The sequence below is a fragment of the Medicago truncatula genome, chromosome 1, assembly GCF_003473485.1.
Source record: "Medicago truncatula cultivar Jemalong A17 chromosome 1, MtrunA17r5.0-ANR, whole genome shotgun sequence".
Classification (NCBI taxonomy): Eukaryota; Viridiplantae; Streptophyta; class Magnoliopsida; order Fabales; family Fabaceae; genus Medicago; species Medicago truncatula.
Genome location: NC_053042.1, coordinates 38,674,698 through 38,690,883, shown reverse-complemented (window position 1 = coordinate 38,690,883; position 16,186 = coordinate 38,674,698). Strand labels below are relative to the sequence as shown.

The following is a 16,186-nucleotide window of genomic DNA, read 5'->3' as shown; positions in this document are numbered from 1 at the left end:
TATTCTATGTCAAAAAAACAATCTTCTTTAATTAAACAGGCCAAACTAAGACTTGCAAAAAAGCCTATTATAAGCTCATCAGGTCGGCCTATTAAGTTTTTCGTATATAATATATCTTCCATTATAGATATTTTTGAAGTTTTTTTTTCTTCATAAACACAAGTCTTCATATAATTGGTTATTTAGTAGCTGATATATTGGTGTGATTAGACCTTCATATGAATTCATTATTTAGTAGCAAAAATATTTATGTGCTTTAGGCCTTAATAAGTTTTGGCCTATTTAGGAGCAGGCTTACATGTGTTGCCAGGTCAGGCCTCAAAAATGAGCCTATGACGGATAATAGGCCAGGCTCAGGTTTTACAAAGCCTGGCCCGGCCCAGCCCATTTTCACCCCTACTCCCTCCGTCCCAATTTAAGTGAATTTTTTGCTCATTTCACACTTATTAAGAAAAATGTATTAGTGAAGGAGAGAGAAAAATAGTTTTAAGTGTTCTTGTTAAGTATTAGTGCATTTATCATTATCATAAATGCAAAGTAGAATATATTGAATTGAGAATGATGAAAGTAGTATTCATTAGAATTATATATTAAAAAAAAAAATATTGTATTGAAAAATGAAATGATTCAATATTTTTTATAAAAGACTCACCTATTAAGGAAGGAAGGAACACAATTTTTTTTAGTGTTCTAAAGGCAGATTGGAGAACATGGCAAAATGCGTAAGAAAAGGCTTCTTTAAAATATATTTTTTGTTTGTTCTATGTAGTATGTACCTCTTGGAGAACATCGTTTATTTATTATTTCATTTTTTAGTTTGTTTTTTGTATATATATCATTTGCTTGTCCATCTCACACTTCATCCTAAAAGTATCGTGAAAAACCATGCCCTTAAATTTGCTTTGTGGTATAAAAACTTGAAGAAGAAAATGCACTCTAGCTAAAGGAGTTGAAACCAGTGTTTAATATACATTATGAGAAAGCTTAGAACATTTTTTTGACATGAAGAAAGCATAGAACTTGACGCATATAATATTAAATAAACCATCTGATCAAACTTTATTTAAACAAGGCAGCTTAATTTCCTTCAATGTCCTTCATATCACACACAACATAAGTACTATAGTTTACACATTTTATTACAAAGACAAACATTTATAACAAAATATAAACATGAACACACCCATGATTTAAAAAGTGATTCAATTCTTATTAGGGAAACCATATTCTTGAAGTCTAGATACTGCCTTTTCAAGCTGATTCCATTTCTGCTCCAAAGTCCCAATATACCCTACTGACATCCTCACAAGACCTGGTGAAATTCCAGCAAGAACCTTTTCCTCAGAATTCAACTCACTGCTAGTGCTACTTCCAGAACAAGACATAAGTGTTTCATAGTAACCCAAACTAACAGCCATGAAACCAAATTGTCCATAGTTTTGCAAATAACTCATCAATTTGTTAGCTCTTTCTTCTGTTTCCATGTCAATGCAAAGAAGTCCACCATAGCCATAATCTTTGTTGTGAATTGATTTCAACAATTCATGATGTGGATGGTCTTCTAGGCCAGGGTAGATTACCTTAAATCCTAATTTTTTTAGCCTTGTTGCAAAAACTAATGCACGGTTACTATGTTCTTTCATCCTTAGTCCTAAGTGAGGGATTCTTTCTGATAGTTCAAATGCTATTTTGGGGTTCATTGTTGGTCCTAATAGCATTATGGCCCCTTGATGGAGATCCATCATGGAATTCACTAGGCTTGCAGGCCCACATACTGCCCCTGTTAATTATCAATTCAAACCCCCCAAAGAAAAAAAATCATAGTCAAATTTCCTTGTCAACTTTTTTTAGGAAAAAAGGAGAAATAAATTAAATAAAAAGAGATACAGAGACTGGGGTACATCAAACATGACCTAGATACAACCTAAGTGGGAATAAAAAATGAAAATACATGTATGGTGGAATAGACCTAATCAAGGGGTGCAACCTAGCGATCTCGAGTACGAGCACGGAATCAAGTTACATAAAAAGATTAAAAAAAAAGAAGATAAGAGTGAGCATAACAATAAGGTTCAAAATTGACGAATGGATCGACCGCCAACACGATATCATTACTTTTTTTTTTTTTTTAAGTAAGATATTGTATTAAAATCAGGTTTACACTTATCATGTGCACAATTTATTTTCTCAAACTTATCATGAAAGATTACTTTTATTTTTTAAACTTTTAAATTACAATTTTTTATTTTTTATTTTTATCATAATAGAAAATTAAGACAAGTTGGATTTTAGAGAGACAATAAAATAAGAGAAAATCTTAGGATTCAAATTCAATTTGGATATGATGTATGAGTTGAATCTAACCAACTTGAGTAACAACAAAACATACTACTTTTATTAGTTTATGATTCATGCAAAAATCCATTGCTCATTTCTATTCGGAAGTGCTTGATGACGAATGGTTCAAGTAATAAAGTTACATCATCCTTTATTATTATTTTTCAAATGTATGAAGTCACATCATCAAAATCGTTTATTTTTGTGTCATGCATTAATCCTAATCCTAATTATCAAATTCATAAAGTTATGTAACACGTGTTGCAAGTAAAAGCAAATGGGCAAGATGAAAAACAACGATTGTTCACGGGAGTCTGGAGAAAACATGTGACCACATACATTACATCATGATTTCAAATTTGGATAGTTTTCTTTTACAAGATATAATTTATTATTATACATTTTAATAAGGTATACAATATTTTTTATTTTTTTTTTGAAAGAATAATTTATACAATAATTTTAGTTTTCTTTTACATGCATATATTTATACTCGTATTATATAATCATAGATATGTGTATTATGTATTTTTTATTTTTTTACAAAAAGTTGTTATATATTATAATATACAATATTTGTCGAATCTAGACCCATACTTGGAAGTATTTTCCTTTGAAAAAATGTGTATTTCAGAAACTAAGGTGGGGGAATGAATGTGGATGGATTCTGGCTAGATGGGATATGGTGGTATGGTCACCCAAGTGGTGAACTAATGGGAATGTATGATAATTTAATATAATAATATTTAGGATTTAGGATTATATAGTATGATAATATATATATATATATAAGGGCATATCCACGTTCAATATCAATCCAAATTATCTTCTCTAGATAGACTCAAGGAAGTTCGTCATCTATGGTCTCATCGGTTCAAAGGGGGTTCTCTTAATCTATTAATATTTTGATAATAAAGTTCTTCCACAACACAATGATGTTAATTTATTAGGATAAGAATGCCACTAAATATAGCTTTTGTATCTTGTCAAAACAAAACAAACTACTTCTAAATCTCATTTCTTTTTATAAAATATACTCTAAATTTATTTAACTATATTTTTTTTCTCTTCTCTTGATGCCCAATTATAGAATTGAATAACTTAAAGCTGAAGACACAAACTCTCAATCAAATGATCTCTAAAAAATGAGGCAATTCATTTAACTATTAATTTATATAAAATGATCAGATTATATCAGTGTATCAATTGAGCAATATTATACCAATCAAAGTATTATGACGAATATTGATTTTGTAAAATATGTACAAAATCAGTGTCATAATACTATGTCTAAGTTGACAACGTTACTTATGATCCCAACCTTGTAGAATACTACTTTTTTATTTGACGAATACCAATTTTCTCATTAAACAGACGGACTAATGATTCGGGTGATAAAAGAGGTTCAAACCAGTCACTTCATTTGTTAAATTACCGGCTATTTCAGATGACTTAAATTGAAGTTTTAAACTTGATAACTAAAGTTGATCCGATTCGTTTAATCCACTAAAAAAACGAGGCAAGCTGACTTTTTCCTATCTTTTAGAGTTTACTTTAAGATTAAGTTTGATATAACCAATCTATTTTATTTTGAGTTTATTGTTGAAGCACTAATTTACTTCATGATGTTATTTTTAAGGTTTTTTCTAGATTACCTATTTTTATTGGGTATAGGCAATGTCATTAAAAAAAAAAACATTCTTTTTGAAAGAATTAAAAAACAGTTACAACTTGAATAATTTAGTATATATACACGTACATGTAAGTGATAAATGTTTACTTCATATCATGAAAGAGACAAGTAAAAACTTAAAAACAAAAAAGTGTGTATTTATAGTACTTTATCATAGATACGTGTTAAGTATGTTTCATAATCGACAAAGAAAGAACTAAGAAGAACATGGCAAAAAGACAAACAAACCTGCAATTATATCTGCCCCACCACTGATGTACTTGGAGATACTATGAACAACAACATCAGCACCAAGCTTCACCGGCGAAATCACCATCGGAGTAAAAGTATTATCCACCACCACCGTCACACCTTTCCGATGCGCCACCCTACACAACTCCGGTATATTTGCCACCGAGAGAGTAGGGTTTGAGACTGATTCAAAATACAAAACCTTAGTCTTTCCTTCGATGATAGCTTCATCAACCATTTCAATATCGGAAATCTCAACGAACGTGGTTGTTATGTTGCATGTACGTGGAAGAAAATGAGTTAACAGCGCGTGTGTTCCACCGTAGAGTGTTCTTGAAGCGACCACGTGTTCTCCGGTGGAGGTGAGTTGGAGGATTGCAGCGGAAATGGCGGACATGCCGCTGGATGTACAGTAAGCGGCTTCTGTACCTTCGAGAGCGGCCATTAGACGGGAGAGGTTAAGGACGGTAGGGTTGAAGTGACGGCTGTAGACGAAGAAGTCGCGGTCTGGACCTAACTCTCCGGCGAACATGCGTCGGAGAGTTTCTGGTTCCATGACTGTGAATGTTACCGAGGCTTCTATTGACATGTTTACGCCGCCGTGTTCGCCGAATTCGTGTCGTGCGTTGGCGAGTGAGGTGGCTGGGTTGAAGACGGTGCCGTTTTGTGTAGCGGTTGCTAGTTTCTTTTTTGTTTCGGTTTCGTCGTCCACACGGTTACGCTTGGCGGGGGCGGCGGCGGTGGTGGTGGTCATGAGGAAAGTGTCAGCCATGGGTTTAGTGTGTAGGAGAAGGGAGTTAAGTGGTGATTAGTATTACAAAATGGAAAGTTGTACTATGATGTTGAAAATGAAGTTAAACAAATAAGTATGTACTATGTATCTAGCAAGAAGGCTTAGTTGTTTTGAATTGATTTGGTGTCGTAATACCTTCTATATATAATAGTGTAGTCGTGTTAGTGTATGGGTGGATTTACGATATGCATGATGAAAATAATAAATAATCAAAGAGATTTAAACTCCGATCACATTTATAACAAAAACGAATTTTTAAGGTTCATTGAATAATTATTATATTAGATCATATTTATATATCAGATACATTAGTTATTTAATGTATTAGTATACTACAACGGTATGTTCTTAATATAGGGTTTGAAAAAACATAAAAAGACTAAATTTCGATGCAGTTCACCTTTGATAATGTATGTGTTGTTTTAGTCGAGAACAGCTTTGTGTCTATAGCACATCATCTAAATTTTAGTCTCTTAAAACACAGCTGTGAAAGAGGTCAGTCCATTAAATTAATTTTGAGAATTTGCTTTCACATTTTCACTTGGAGAAGAATAGTCTCCACAATTTTTTTTTCTTCTTCAGAATAGTCTGCCATAAATTTGCTTATGGATTGAGTTGCATATCCTATCACAAGACACCTCAATTATGTCTATTTAAATAAAAAAGTATTTCAAAGTGAATTTGCTTACGAATTGTAATTTGCGGAAGACCTTTGAAGATTAAATGTGTCATCACGTGCGTATGAAAATATACATGTTTTATCAAATTTTAAAGTGATAATATATGGATAAAGTGTACCTCTTATTTTTTATAAGATGGTATTGTGTGAGCTTAGCTCAGTTGTTAAGGACAATGCATAATATATGCAAGGTTCGAGGTTCGAATCTCTGACACTGCCAAAAAAGATGGTAATATATGGACCACGGTCAGCTTCTTCAGATGTCTTAGGTATGGATAACAAAAAAAACAAAAAAAAACACCTGCAAATAACTACATATAAAAAAGGCTAAAATATAGTTTTAGTCCTGTAAAAAAAAAATGTTTTTGTTTTTAAAAAATAAAATATTTTGCAGGGACCAAAAACTACAAAATGGGTTCAGTCATTATGTGCCACGTATGCAAATCATCACAAAAATGGGGTCATTGACTATTTTAAAAAACAAAAAAATTTGCAGGGACCAAAAACATTTTTTTTTACAGGGACTAAAACCAAAACGAGACATATTTGAAGGGACTAAAACCATATTTTAACCTATAAAAAAATTGTCATAGGCGGAGCATATACTTTGGTAGATATTTATGAATAAAATAAAAAAAAATGTTATTTCTTTAGAAAAATAGCATAATTTTTTTTTCAAGAGACAACTAGCAAGTTTTAATTGCATGATTTATTTATTCACTTCATATTTTTCAGCCACACCTCCTTAAATTATGATAAATAGTACATTGTGATTGACTGCTCTTTATTTTTGAAGAATTCTTGATGTTATTTTTCGAGAGATATAAAATTGCTCTGAAATAAATGGTTATTTCGACTATCTTACTACACAAATGCAATACCAAATTGCTAGCAAGCCCTGGCAAAACCCTAGATTACTTTGTGTTTATATTTACTGAAATTGCCCCTTCTTTGGAGCCAAAATGCAAGGTCATGTGATCCTCCAATCCACCAAACAACCAACCAATTAGAGACAAGCACAACTATGATACTCCATCATGCAATTAACCAATCAGATTTGTAGGGTTTGCAAGCAACTGTGATACTCCACATGACCATGTCTCCCAAATCAAAACTTCTTTCTCTTCTTTTCTCATAACCATCGGTTCTCTCTCTCTCTCTCTCTCTCGTTTTTTATTGATCACAAGAAATCGAAGTTGTAACGTTTCAATTAAGATGGAAATCGGTAGAAGGAGATAGGTGCTGGTATAGTAACGTTCTTGAAGCATAAGTTTACTGGTAAAGTAAAGCTTCTTATGAGGCAATCGAAAACCCTTAAGATTTGTGCTAATCATCTCAATATTTGTTGTGATTTTGATATTTGTGATTGATTTTAGTGATTTTGTGTGTCTGTTTTGATTTTGGTATTAAACCTATCCATTCCCAATCTTATGGTTTACCTGTTGTTCCTTCCATTTGTTGTGAATTGAGTCATGATCAAGTATCTGGAAGATTGTGTTTGAGTCTTAAAGCTAATGGAAAACTTCGTTGAAAAATTGGTACTTGATTTCTGATTGTTACAGGTTTAATGTTAATTGTGATTCTATAGTGGCTTTTGGAATTGGACCCACTTTGAATGTGCCTCCTCTGAATTCAAAACAAGGTGCTTTGTGTTCTAACACAATTTAAACATAGATTAAGCATGGTAATATTGCTAAGTACTCTTCACATATCCCATAAAGTTATATAAGCTCTTTTTAAGTTTTTATTTTTATATTGGTTGGTTTTTGTATTTTATGGCCACTGTATGTGATTTTGTAAATAAAATATATGAATGATAATATATAGGACCAAAAGTTACTTACAACTTGGGAGTGAAAATGAAAAAAGAATGCTTATTAGATACTTTTATGATAAACGGGGTAAAAAGAAAAGAATGTGATGAATGGATTTCATGGTCTCATACCTTTTATGAGTGGATGAATGAGTAGATTTTTGGTCAAATTTGTTTCTTTGTCGGTGTATACAAATGAAAAAACTATTTGATTAAATAAAGTTAATTAAAGCTTATTATATATTACTATTTAATTTGCCGAGCTTATTGAGAAGGAAGAGGAGGATTTTGAATAATTAGCGAAAAACTTTGAAAATGCTTCACCTGTTGAAATAATGGACAGGGCGCTTAAGAAATTTGGCAATGATATTGCTATTGCTTTCAGGTTGATTATTTTATTCTAAGTGTGCTTCTGAATGATTCAGGTTGAGTATTTTATTCTAAGTGTGCTTCTGAATGATTTTGTTGTGTAGAATTTGTTTATCGTTTTGTTGGGTTTGCTTGATCATGCGAGTGGTTTCAGGTTGATTTGATTATTCTTAGTAGGCTTTTTGATTGATTTTGGTGTATAGAATTGCTTTTGGGTCTGAGTAAAATACATAATCAATTAAGAGATTGTAGATTGATGTATAGAGAATAGTATAATTTGGGTTTATGATGTGGGATTAGCGTTTTGTAACTCTTTGGAATAGTTTACAAAGTAGGGAATAATTTACACTGAATGAATAAAGTGCATTAATGTTGTTTTCAATGTACTCTTGCGGTCACTATTATAAGCAAATATGCCTGAACTTTCAATATTATGTTACCATTCTCTTATAAAAGCTGCATTACTTCGTTTGACTTGAAATTTCAATTAATAACATGTTTAATCTAATTTCTTACAGGCTATGGAGGAATCGTATGTGGATTTGGCAGAGAACTTAGTAGGGTCAGGAGTGAAGGTTAGAAAATTTAGAGCGGACGGTGATGGAAAAGAATGTGCAAAGAGTGAACTAGGTTGGGAAGCTTCCCCACAATACTCTTCTTTCCCCAAACACTCTTCCCGGCTGATTAAGTATCCTTCAGAAAAGAGAGAAGTTGATTCATTGATGGCATTTGTGAATGCTTTAAGGTGATGACTAATTGAGTATTTGTACATGAGATGTCCAAAGTTCATTGTGTGTAGTTGTTTGTGTGATGTTTTTTGATTCTGATCTGTGTGTGAAATAACATGCAGGGTTGTAAGTAATCTGTCATAGATGGATGATCTTGCGACTTGAGACAAATATGATCCACTTTTGATTGTGGGAACAAATTATGGTATTAAATTTGAGAATGTATTTTAATATTGATTTATTGTAAACAAAAATTAAAATTTCCATTAGAGAACTACATTTTGAAGAGCTTATATTTTGCTTAAATCATAATCTGAATATTATCTTATATGTTATGCCTTATCCTACTTAAAAACGTCTAATAGTGAATGTTGGAGTAAGTGAAAGCGATTGATTAATTTCTAAATGTATTTTGACTTTTTGATTGGATGTGGGTTGAGTTTGATATGTTTTTATGGTTATAGTAGTTATACTTTAAGTATAAGTTCTCATTATGTTATTTTTATTTTTCGGCTACCGGTTTGTTTTACACTTTGAGGTTAATTCAAATACAATTTGAGTTTTTTTTTTTTATCACGGTCTGCAAGTTAGCATCAGAGTGCTTCAACTTTGGTGTTCTGAGGTGTGATACGGCTGTAATTTTCGTTGCAGCTTTGGGTCCGTTTTGAGGTGAGCTAAGGCTGTTGTTCTTCAACCGATCAAGGTATATGTTGTTATGGTAATATTTGAGTTTCTGATTTCAAATTTTTATATAGTCTAAACTAAATTGATGTTTCAACTTATAACTGCACTTGATTATGAAACAGTAAATTCGGTTGTATTTTAACTTGATGGTTCAATTTATTGCCATTGGTTTAAGTTTTTACATGTTAACTATGATTCAAACACTTTATTTTTAGTTATGCATTTCAAATTTGGCTGTATTTTGTAACTGTACTTCTTTCTGCATTATATTTAACGTGTTTTTTTTGGCTATAAACTCAGGAAAAAAAAATCACTTCATTTGAAAATTGAGGCTTCTATTAGCTATCACTTTGAAGTTCTCTTAGTTTATGGATTTGTATTGTTTTCAATTTTAGATGTATTGGTTTAATTTTAAGTTTCAGATGATTTTTTTTTTCTCATTATAAACTATGCTTATAACATATGAACTTTAGTTGGACTAATACGCATCTTTTTTCCGCCGAGGTTGTAGTTATGGTCTCTGACGAGATTAGGGTCACAACAAATATAATTGGATTTGGGATTGAAATTGACTTCACTGATTCTGTTTCTGTCTTTGACTTCATGAACGATTTGCTTCAACGTGACGTGTGTTTTACACTATCAAATCCCACTGAATGCCACCGTTTGTTGTATTTTCCTTTTCTTTTATTTGTTTTCACCGACATGTTGCAGGCTCATGTCGGAGCGATGTGGTTGAAGCTGCTACCATCATGCACTTGTTTATGCATCCATTGCTTCAGCATAAGTCAATTTCTGAAGCTGCTACCATCATGCACTTGTTTATTTCCTTATGGTTTTTGCTTAAATGATTGAATTTTATTGATGCCACTGTGTTCGTTATGTTTTATGGCTTATTTATGCATCCATTGCTTCAACATAAGTCAATTTCTGAGGTGAATCCAGCTTCAATGCTTTCAATTTATTATATGATAAAAATGCAATGGAATTTGACAGGGGCAACTCTGAGCAAGGGGTTTAACAGAGGATTAGGGACATTCTCAGCTGGAGGACTTGCTGTTGGAATGGGAGAGTTATCAGCATTGGCTGAAGAATGGGAAGAAATTATAGTTATTAGTAGTACATTCATTGTTGGATTCTGTGCTACTTATGCAAAACTCTACCCTACTTTGAAGCCATATCAATATGGTTTCCGTGTGTTCTTGATCACTTATTGCTACATGTTTTATTCAAAGAGCATATTTTTGTCTCTCATTTTTTATTGTCACGAACATTGCTAAGTACTGGTGGAATTATGCGGTGGACTTTTATATGTTGTTTACTTTTTTTTTTTTTTGGTTCAAGTAATATGAAGATCAAGTAGTGATGGAACTATATGTAGTGTAATCTTCTGTTTTGTTCAACTCTTTTGGTTTGAGCGATTTGAAGATCTCAGTTTTGAAGATTAAGTTTTGTTTTTATGTACTTTTGAAGAATGTTGGTTCCAAATGAATTTGTGAATCATGCAATGCACATTTTTGGCTTATTATTATAAATGCAATTTTTTTTCCATTACTAATTTGTTGCTGTATGAAAAAAGTTTCTTATTATTATCATTGGTCTTAATTCACTACCTATAGCAAAAAATGTAGTCGCTCAACAAAGTAGGTGTATTTTATTTCTGTCATTGGAAGTTGTAACCATGTGGTAGCCAATGGACAAAAAAAGATTTTGCAATCAATCTGTTCTTAGCTTATTCAACAAGCAAATTATACTCATTGTGGCGAAATGAGATTTTGTAATCAACCTAGAGCAGACCTATCCTCAAATGTACTGTATGAATAAGTATTTCAAAATATCTACTAATTAATGTTGTTGCTACTTATTATCTATTCTAATGACGTTTCAAGTGCGATCTCTTTTTGACTACCATATTTTGTTGTTTTTTGTGTCAATTAACCATGCATTTTTCGTATATACATGTTGTGATCATCGTTGTCCCGTGCGAAGCTCAGGTTCACGATCTAGATTATTATTTAATAAATACAAAAAGATTTGATTGTATATTCACTTGTGGATATACGTACCGTTTATCGAACAGAGCAAATTACATAAATAATCTTTCTACACTTTTAATTTGAGTAAAAAATACTTCTAATTATTAGTTTAAGTTCTCCTCTAAAATAAAGAATTTTATTTATGTTTTTGTTGAATCAAAAAACTTTGTTTTAGTAAATGTGATGAACTTTATTTATGTCAAAAAATGAAAAATTGTCATCTCAGCTGTTAATGGTTAAATTTAACGTCGAGGACTAGAGTGACCAATGAATTTTAAAGTCAGATATTGTTTTGTATTTTTTCCTGAGTCAGAGATTATTATAACAACAGTATGCATATTCAGAGATCAAAATGATTGTTTCCTGATTTTGTTTCTGTCACTTTAATCTATAAAGCCACGCCATACATCTTTGTCAACAAAAGAAATAGTGAACTCAACTTTTTATGGTCAAATTTACTGTCGGAGGTTAAAGTGGCTAATAGATTTTGTAGTCAAAGACCATTTTGTATTTTTTTTCCTGAATTGATGATTATTAAAGCACGCATCCAAAAACCAAAATGGTTGTTATAAAAAATGAATTTCTAATTTCAAATGGGTGTTGTAAATAGTTTTCCTTCATATAGGAACTACTATGATAACGCATGACACTTGAACTAAAGTACTTATTGAATCATAAAAAGAATGTTATAATAAAATATCATATTGTAAATTGTAGTGAAAATAACGCAATACTCAATCCTTCCTTTAAAAAAAAAACGTAATACCCAATCCCCTAAAAAAAAAAAGGTAATACTCAATCTGCATATTTTATCATTTCTTTAATTCGATATATGTCCACACTATAGTCGTGTGAATGTTAAAATATTATAGTGTATATCTAAAAATATACGTTGACTTATTCCTCATCAATACATTATAGTCACGTTGAGTTATTAGAACGTGGACACCCAATTTGTAATAATTTTTGGTACCATTTTGTAATTAATTAATGGGTTTTTCTATCATGTGCAAATTTGCACATGTTAAGAAGTTTAAAATGGTAATTTTGTCTGGAACTTGTGCATTTCATATTAAATATGTAGTTTTTTAATAAATAAGTTTTGTTTTTCAATAAAAAATTACTACTTTTAGATATCTTAACATGTGCAATGTTGCACATGTTAGACAAACCCTTAATTAATTAGCAAGCCAGCCCTATTTCCACAAATGATTTATACAAGAAAGAGAAAAATTCTTAAAAATATTATATATATTTGACCAACTAATAATTATTTTTATTTTTTTTGTGAATTTTAACATGAGTCAATTTTAGGTTAAATGCATTTTTTATCCTCTTATTTTCCAAAAAATTTAATGTCCCATTTAAAAATAGGTGTTTTTGTCTCTCAAATTATTAACAAAAAAAAGTCAATTTTTAGCCATCTGGCTATTTAAAAAATAAAACATAATTTGACCAATTTTGTTAGAAGCTTTGTTAAACAAATAAATTTATTGTAGTCATTATAAGGGCGGCAGTTAAACCAATCGTTAGAATAAATGTTTGTAAGGTTATTTGCAACGAGTTCTGATATATGACCACCCCATGTGGCAAACCACTCTTCTACATCCTATATATGGCATTTTTCATTCATTATATTGAGGGCAGTTTTGTCCAACTACAAAAAATAAGGGGCAGTTATGTAACATACACGGACAAGTCGTCTCTCTCTGTCTTCTCTACCTTATGTCTCTTTGACTTCTCTCTTTGCCACCGACCACTGCATCGGCCCACTTTCGACATCGACGATGAGTTATGATGACAACGAAGTTCAAGATAAGACGAGGACAAAACAAAACAACAACCACTCTCCCATCTCAATGTTTCCTCATTGTTCTTTACATGAGATATTTCGTCCTTTCCTCCTAGTCCTAGATGCTGGAAAGTTGAGGTGCTTGCATCTAAACATTATAATTTTAGTTTTATTGTATTTGTTAGGTTAAACATTTTAATTTTAATTAACATTGATTAATCCGTTTTGTTTTTAGAAAACATCTGCAAATGTGACACCAACATGTTGGGACTTGTTTCAAGTGATATACAAATTGAAAGGTGATCCAAGCAAGTGAGTTTCCTCAAAATCAAAGGATGTTCTTGTAAGTTATAACTTGGTGAACTTATTGAACTTGATGAGTTTTTAGTCTATTTTTAAAGTAGTTGAACTATGATATGGAGGTTCTGCAATGATGCTAGATTGCTAGTTGTTAAGATATATAATCAAGTTTGATATATGATTTGTGAAAATACAAATATTATTTTGTACTGTTGTCTTGCAATGTATGATAATCCATGACAAAGCTGCATAAAAATATGTTGGGTAAGCTCTACATATGCACAATATTGCAGTTTTTCCTTGGTGGGAGCTTATGCAGCCTACCTCACATAAACTTTGATCATAAATAATGATAAGTGAAATTTGGTTGAATTCCTCCTAATAATAATAATAAGTGGAATTTGACTGAATTGATCATAAAAAGTAAAAGTTTATGTTGTATGGCTAAGGTGGGTTCTGAATTTAATATTTCGCATGATAAACCACACGGTGCTTGGACAATGATTGATTATTAGAGAAATGAAAGTCTAGATCTGATACTGTAATTTGTTGATATTGTCTAAGATTTGATACAATACATTGACTGTGTAGTGTTTCATCTATAATGCATTCATATATTATTTTGCATGATAAGTTTGAAAAAATGATTATTGAGAGGGATTCACATGAGGAGGCACTAGGGGATGATGTTTCTAGTCATGAAAATGACAACAATATCTTCTTAGATGTTGTTGGAGGAGTAAATAAGAAGGGTCATATATATGATTTGGGCTCAGAAGCAGGGAAATGTAAGTCGTATAGATCTTCCAGATCGGACGACATCCTACAATCTGAATTTGAACAAACGAGGGGTGAAAACGCATCACTTAAAGAGCAATTGAAAACTTGTGAGGAGTTGATTCGTGCATCGCAAGAAAATTCCCTTTTGCTTAGGGAGCAAATGATTGAATTTATGGAAATCGTTTCTCAAGTTCATCTACATCCACCTCCACCTTCACTTACTTGAAATATATATATTAGTATATGGTTATTTAGATAGTTTGGTTGCAAACTTAGTTTGAAGAATAATGTACTACTTCTAGTAGCATTAAAAATGTTGAAAAGTGTTTCTTATGAAACTTATTTTAAGAGTTTCCTTATGGCTCTTATGTATTTTGGGAGTGTTGAACAATGGTTGTAAACTTATTAAGAGTTTCCTTATGCCTTTTTATGTTTTATGGTGATGAATGTACGCGATGCTTATGAAGACAATTTATAAAGTTATTTTTTACTGTGTATTTATAATTTCAAATGAGTTTCATATGGTTTAATATAGTAAATGCATTTGCAATATTAATATAATGAATGAAATCTGGCAGGAAATTGAACATTAGATCAAGAATGCAAATTTTTCTTTGACTTTCCTCACTACTTAGTGACGGAAATAAAATTGTCACCATAGGTTGTAGTTTGTGAGGTTTTTCACTTTAGTCACAATTAATGACAGAATATACCCTCACAAATTGTGAGGGAAAACCAATCCGCCGTTAATTAGCACAACAATTTTCTTCTTTGTAAGTGTGAGTACGCTGAAAGTCATATTTCTAAGCAAATCATAACAGTTTTGCCAACAATTATATAAGTTCCAAAAAATAATTTTAGACGGCGTAAAGCCAAGCTGACAAGCCGGAAATCAGATTCAAGCCAAAGACGAGTCCAACCTTTCTCTTGACCGAACTCAATAAAAATAATAATGCCTATAATGAGCAAAACCTTTAGTGTTATACTTAATCCAAGAGTTATCTAGAGGGAATCACATCATCTCTTTTATCTCAGGAGCATTAGGAGGATGAATCTTAACAAAGAAAGATTTAAGGATCATAAAATCAGACATGCTAGTGGAAGCAACAATAGTAGTGTAATTAACACTAAAGGAAACACTTGAAATGATAGTATTGATGGAAGTCTTACAAGGAATACGATTATCCTGGAACCTGCACATGTTTCTACGGTCCCAAATAGCACCAAAGGTATTAATTAATATCACATTGAATCACCGATTTATATTGGGAGGACCAAGCTCCGTCACAAATAAGAATAATATTTAGAGTCGATCTAGTATCGATATGCACACCAATGATGTTTTCCAACCAACCCTAAATATTCGCAACATATGGACATTCACATTGCATTTAGAAACAATATTTCAACATCCAATTCTCAAATTATCAACAGTGGTTAACTCAGTATGAATAAGTCTCCAAGAAATCAAATACTTAATCGGGGGATGTCTTTGTGTCATATGTCTCTAGTCAATTCTTTTGGGATATGTCGAATCCTAGTAAGCACATGTGGTATACTATCATCTCATTTTGCTAGCTTCAAGGTTCCAATTCATTTATAGCAAAGAACATTAAGGAATTTCCCTATTGGAACTTGATCATGAAAGCTCTTAAAGTCCTTATGGATAGTTCATTTTAATATTGGAGAAGGTAACACGAGTGTTTGATATGAGAAGTGAATTTTCAAAGATCCTCCCTTCCATCACATGGTTGATGGGTTCTTCCAACCCTTCTCAACTTATATATTGGCTTAGATGTCAACCTAATTCTATTGTTTTTAATGTAGATATGAATTAACTAATCTAGGTATTGTCGAGTTCGAAAGGTTAACAAGGGATTGTTATGGCTATTCCAACATTTTTTGCGTTGAGATAATGACTTTGTTACCACGGTCTTCATATTGGTTAATA

General features: G+C 31.8%; 1 protein-coding gene and 1 non-coding gene across 5 annotated transcripts; one reads left to right on the top strand and one right to left on the bottom strand.

Moving 5' to 3' along the window:
- Window positions 1-1,020: 1,020 nt before the first annotated feature.
- Window positions 1,021-5,222, bottom strand: LOC25484569 (methionine gamma-lyase). Its single transcript, XM_013613417.3, has 2 exons — window positions 4,259-5,222; window positions 1,021-1,780 (listed from the first exon to the last, which is right to left on the bottom strand). Exons 1-2 carry the CDS (start codon window positions 5,031-5,033, stop codon window positions 1,203-1,205), a joined length of 1,353 nt encoding a protein of 450 aa, XP_013468871.1. The 5' UTR covers window positions 5,034-5,222; the 3' UTR covers window positions 1,021-1,202.
- A 1,376-nt stretch (window positions 5,223-6,598) lies between these two features.
- On the top strand, window positions 6,599-10,769 carry LOC25484567 (uncharacterized). 4 transcript variants are annotated; one of them, XR_003011126.2, is made up of 5 exons: window positions 6,599-7,011; window positions 8,434-8,660; window positions 8,766-8,848; window positions 9,231-9,346; window positions 10,324-10,769. It is a non-coding gene; the product is annotated as an uncharacterized protein (transcript). The 4 variants fall into 4 exon arrangements; XR_003011133.2 differs by lacking the exon at window positions 8,766-8,848 and adding an exon at window positions 7,296-7,375 and having other exon boundaries at window positions 9,295-9,346; XR_003011130.2 differs by lacking the exon at window positions 8,766-8,848 and having other exon boundaries at window positions 6,600-7,011; window positions 9,235-9,346.
- The last annotated feature ends 5,417 nt before the right edge of the window (window positions 10,770-16,186 follow it).

What these genes read in the sequence shown, in the direction of transcription:
- LOC25484569 (XM_013613417.3), bottom strand. Translation starts at nt 5,033, where the DNA reads ATGGCTGACACTTTCCTCATGACCACCACCACCGCCGCCGCCCCCGCC. An exon ending in TGGGGCAGATATAATTGCAG is followed by an intron (nt 1,781 to 4,258) that starts GTTTGTTTGTCT and finishes GATAATTAACAG; the next exon opens with GGGCAGTATGTGGGCCTGCA.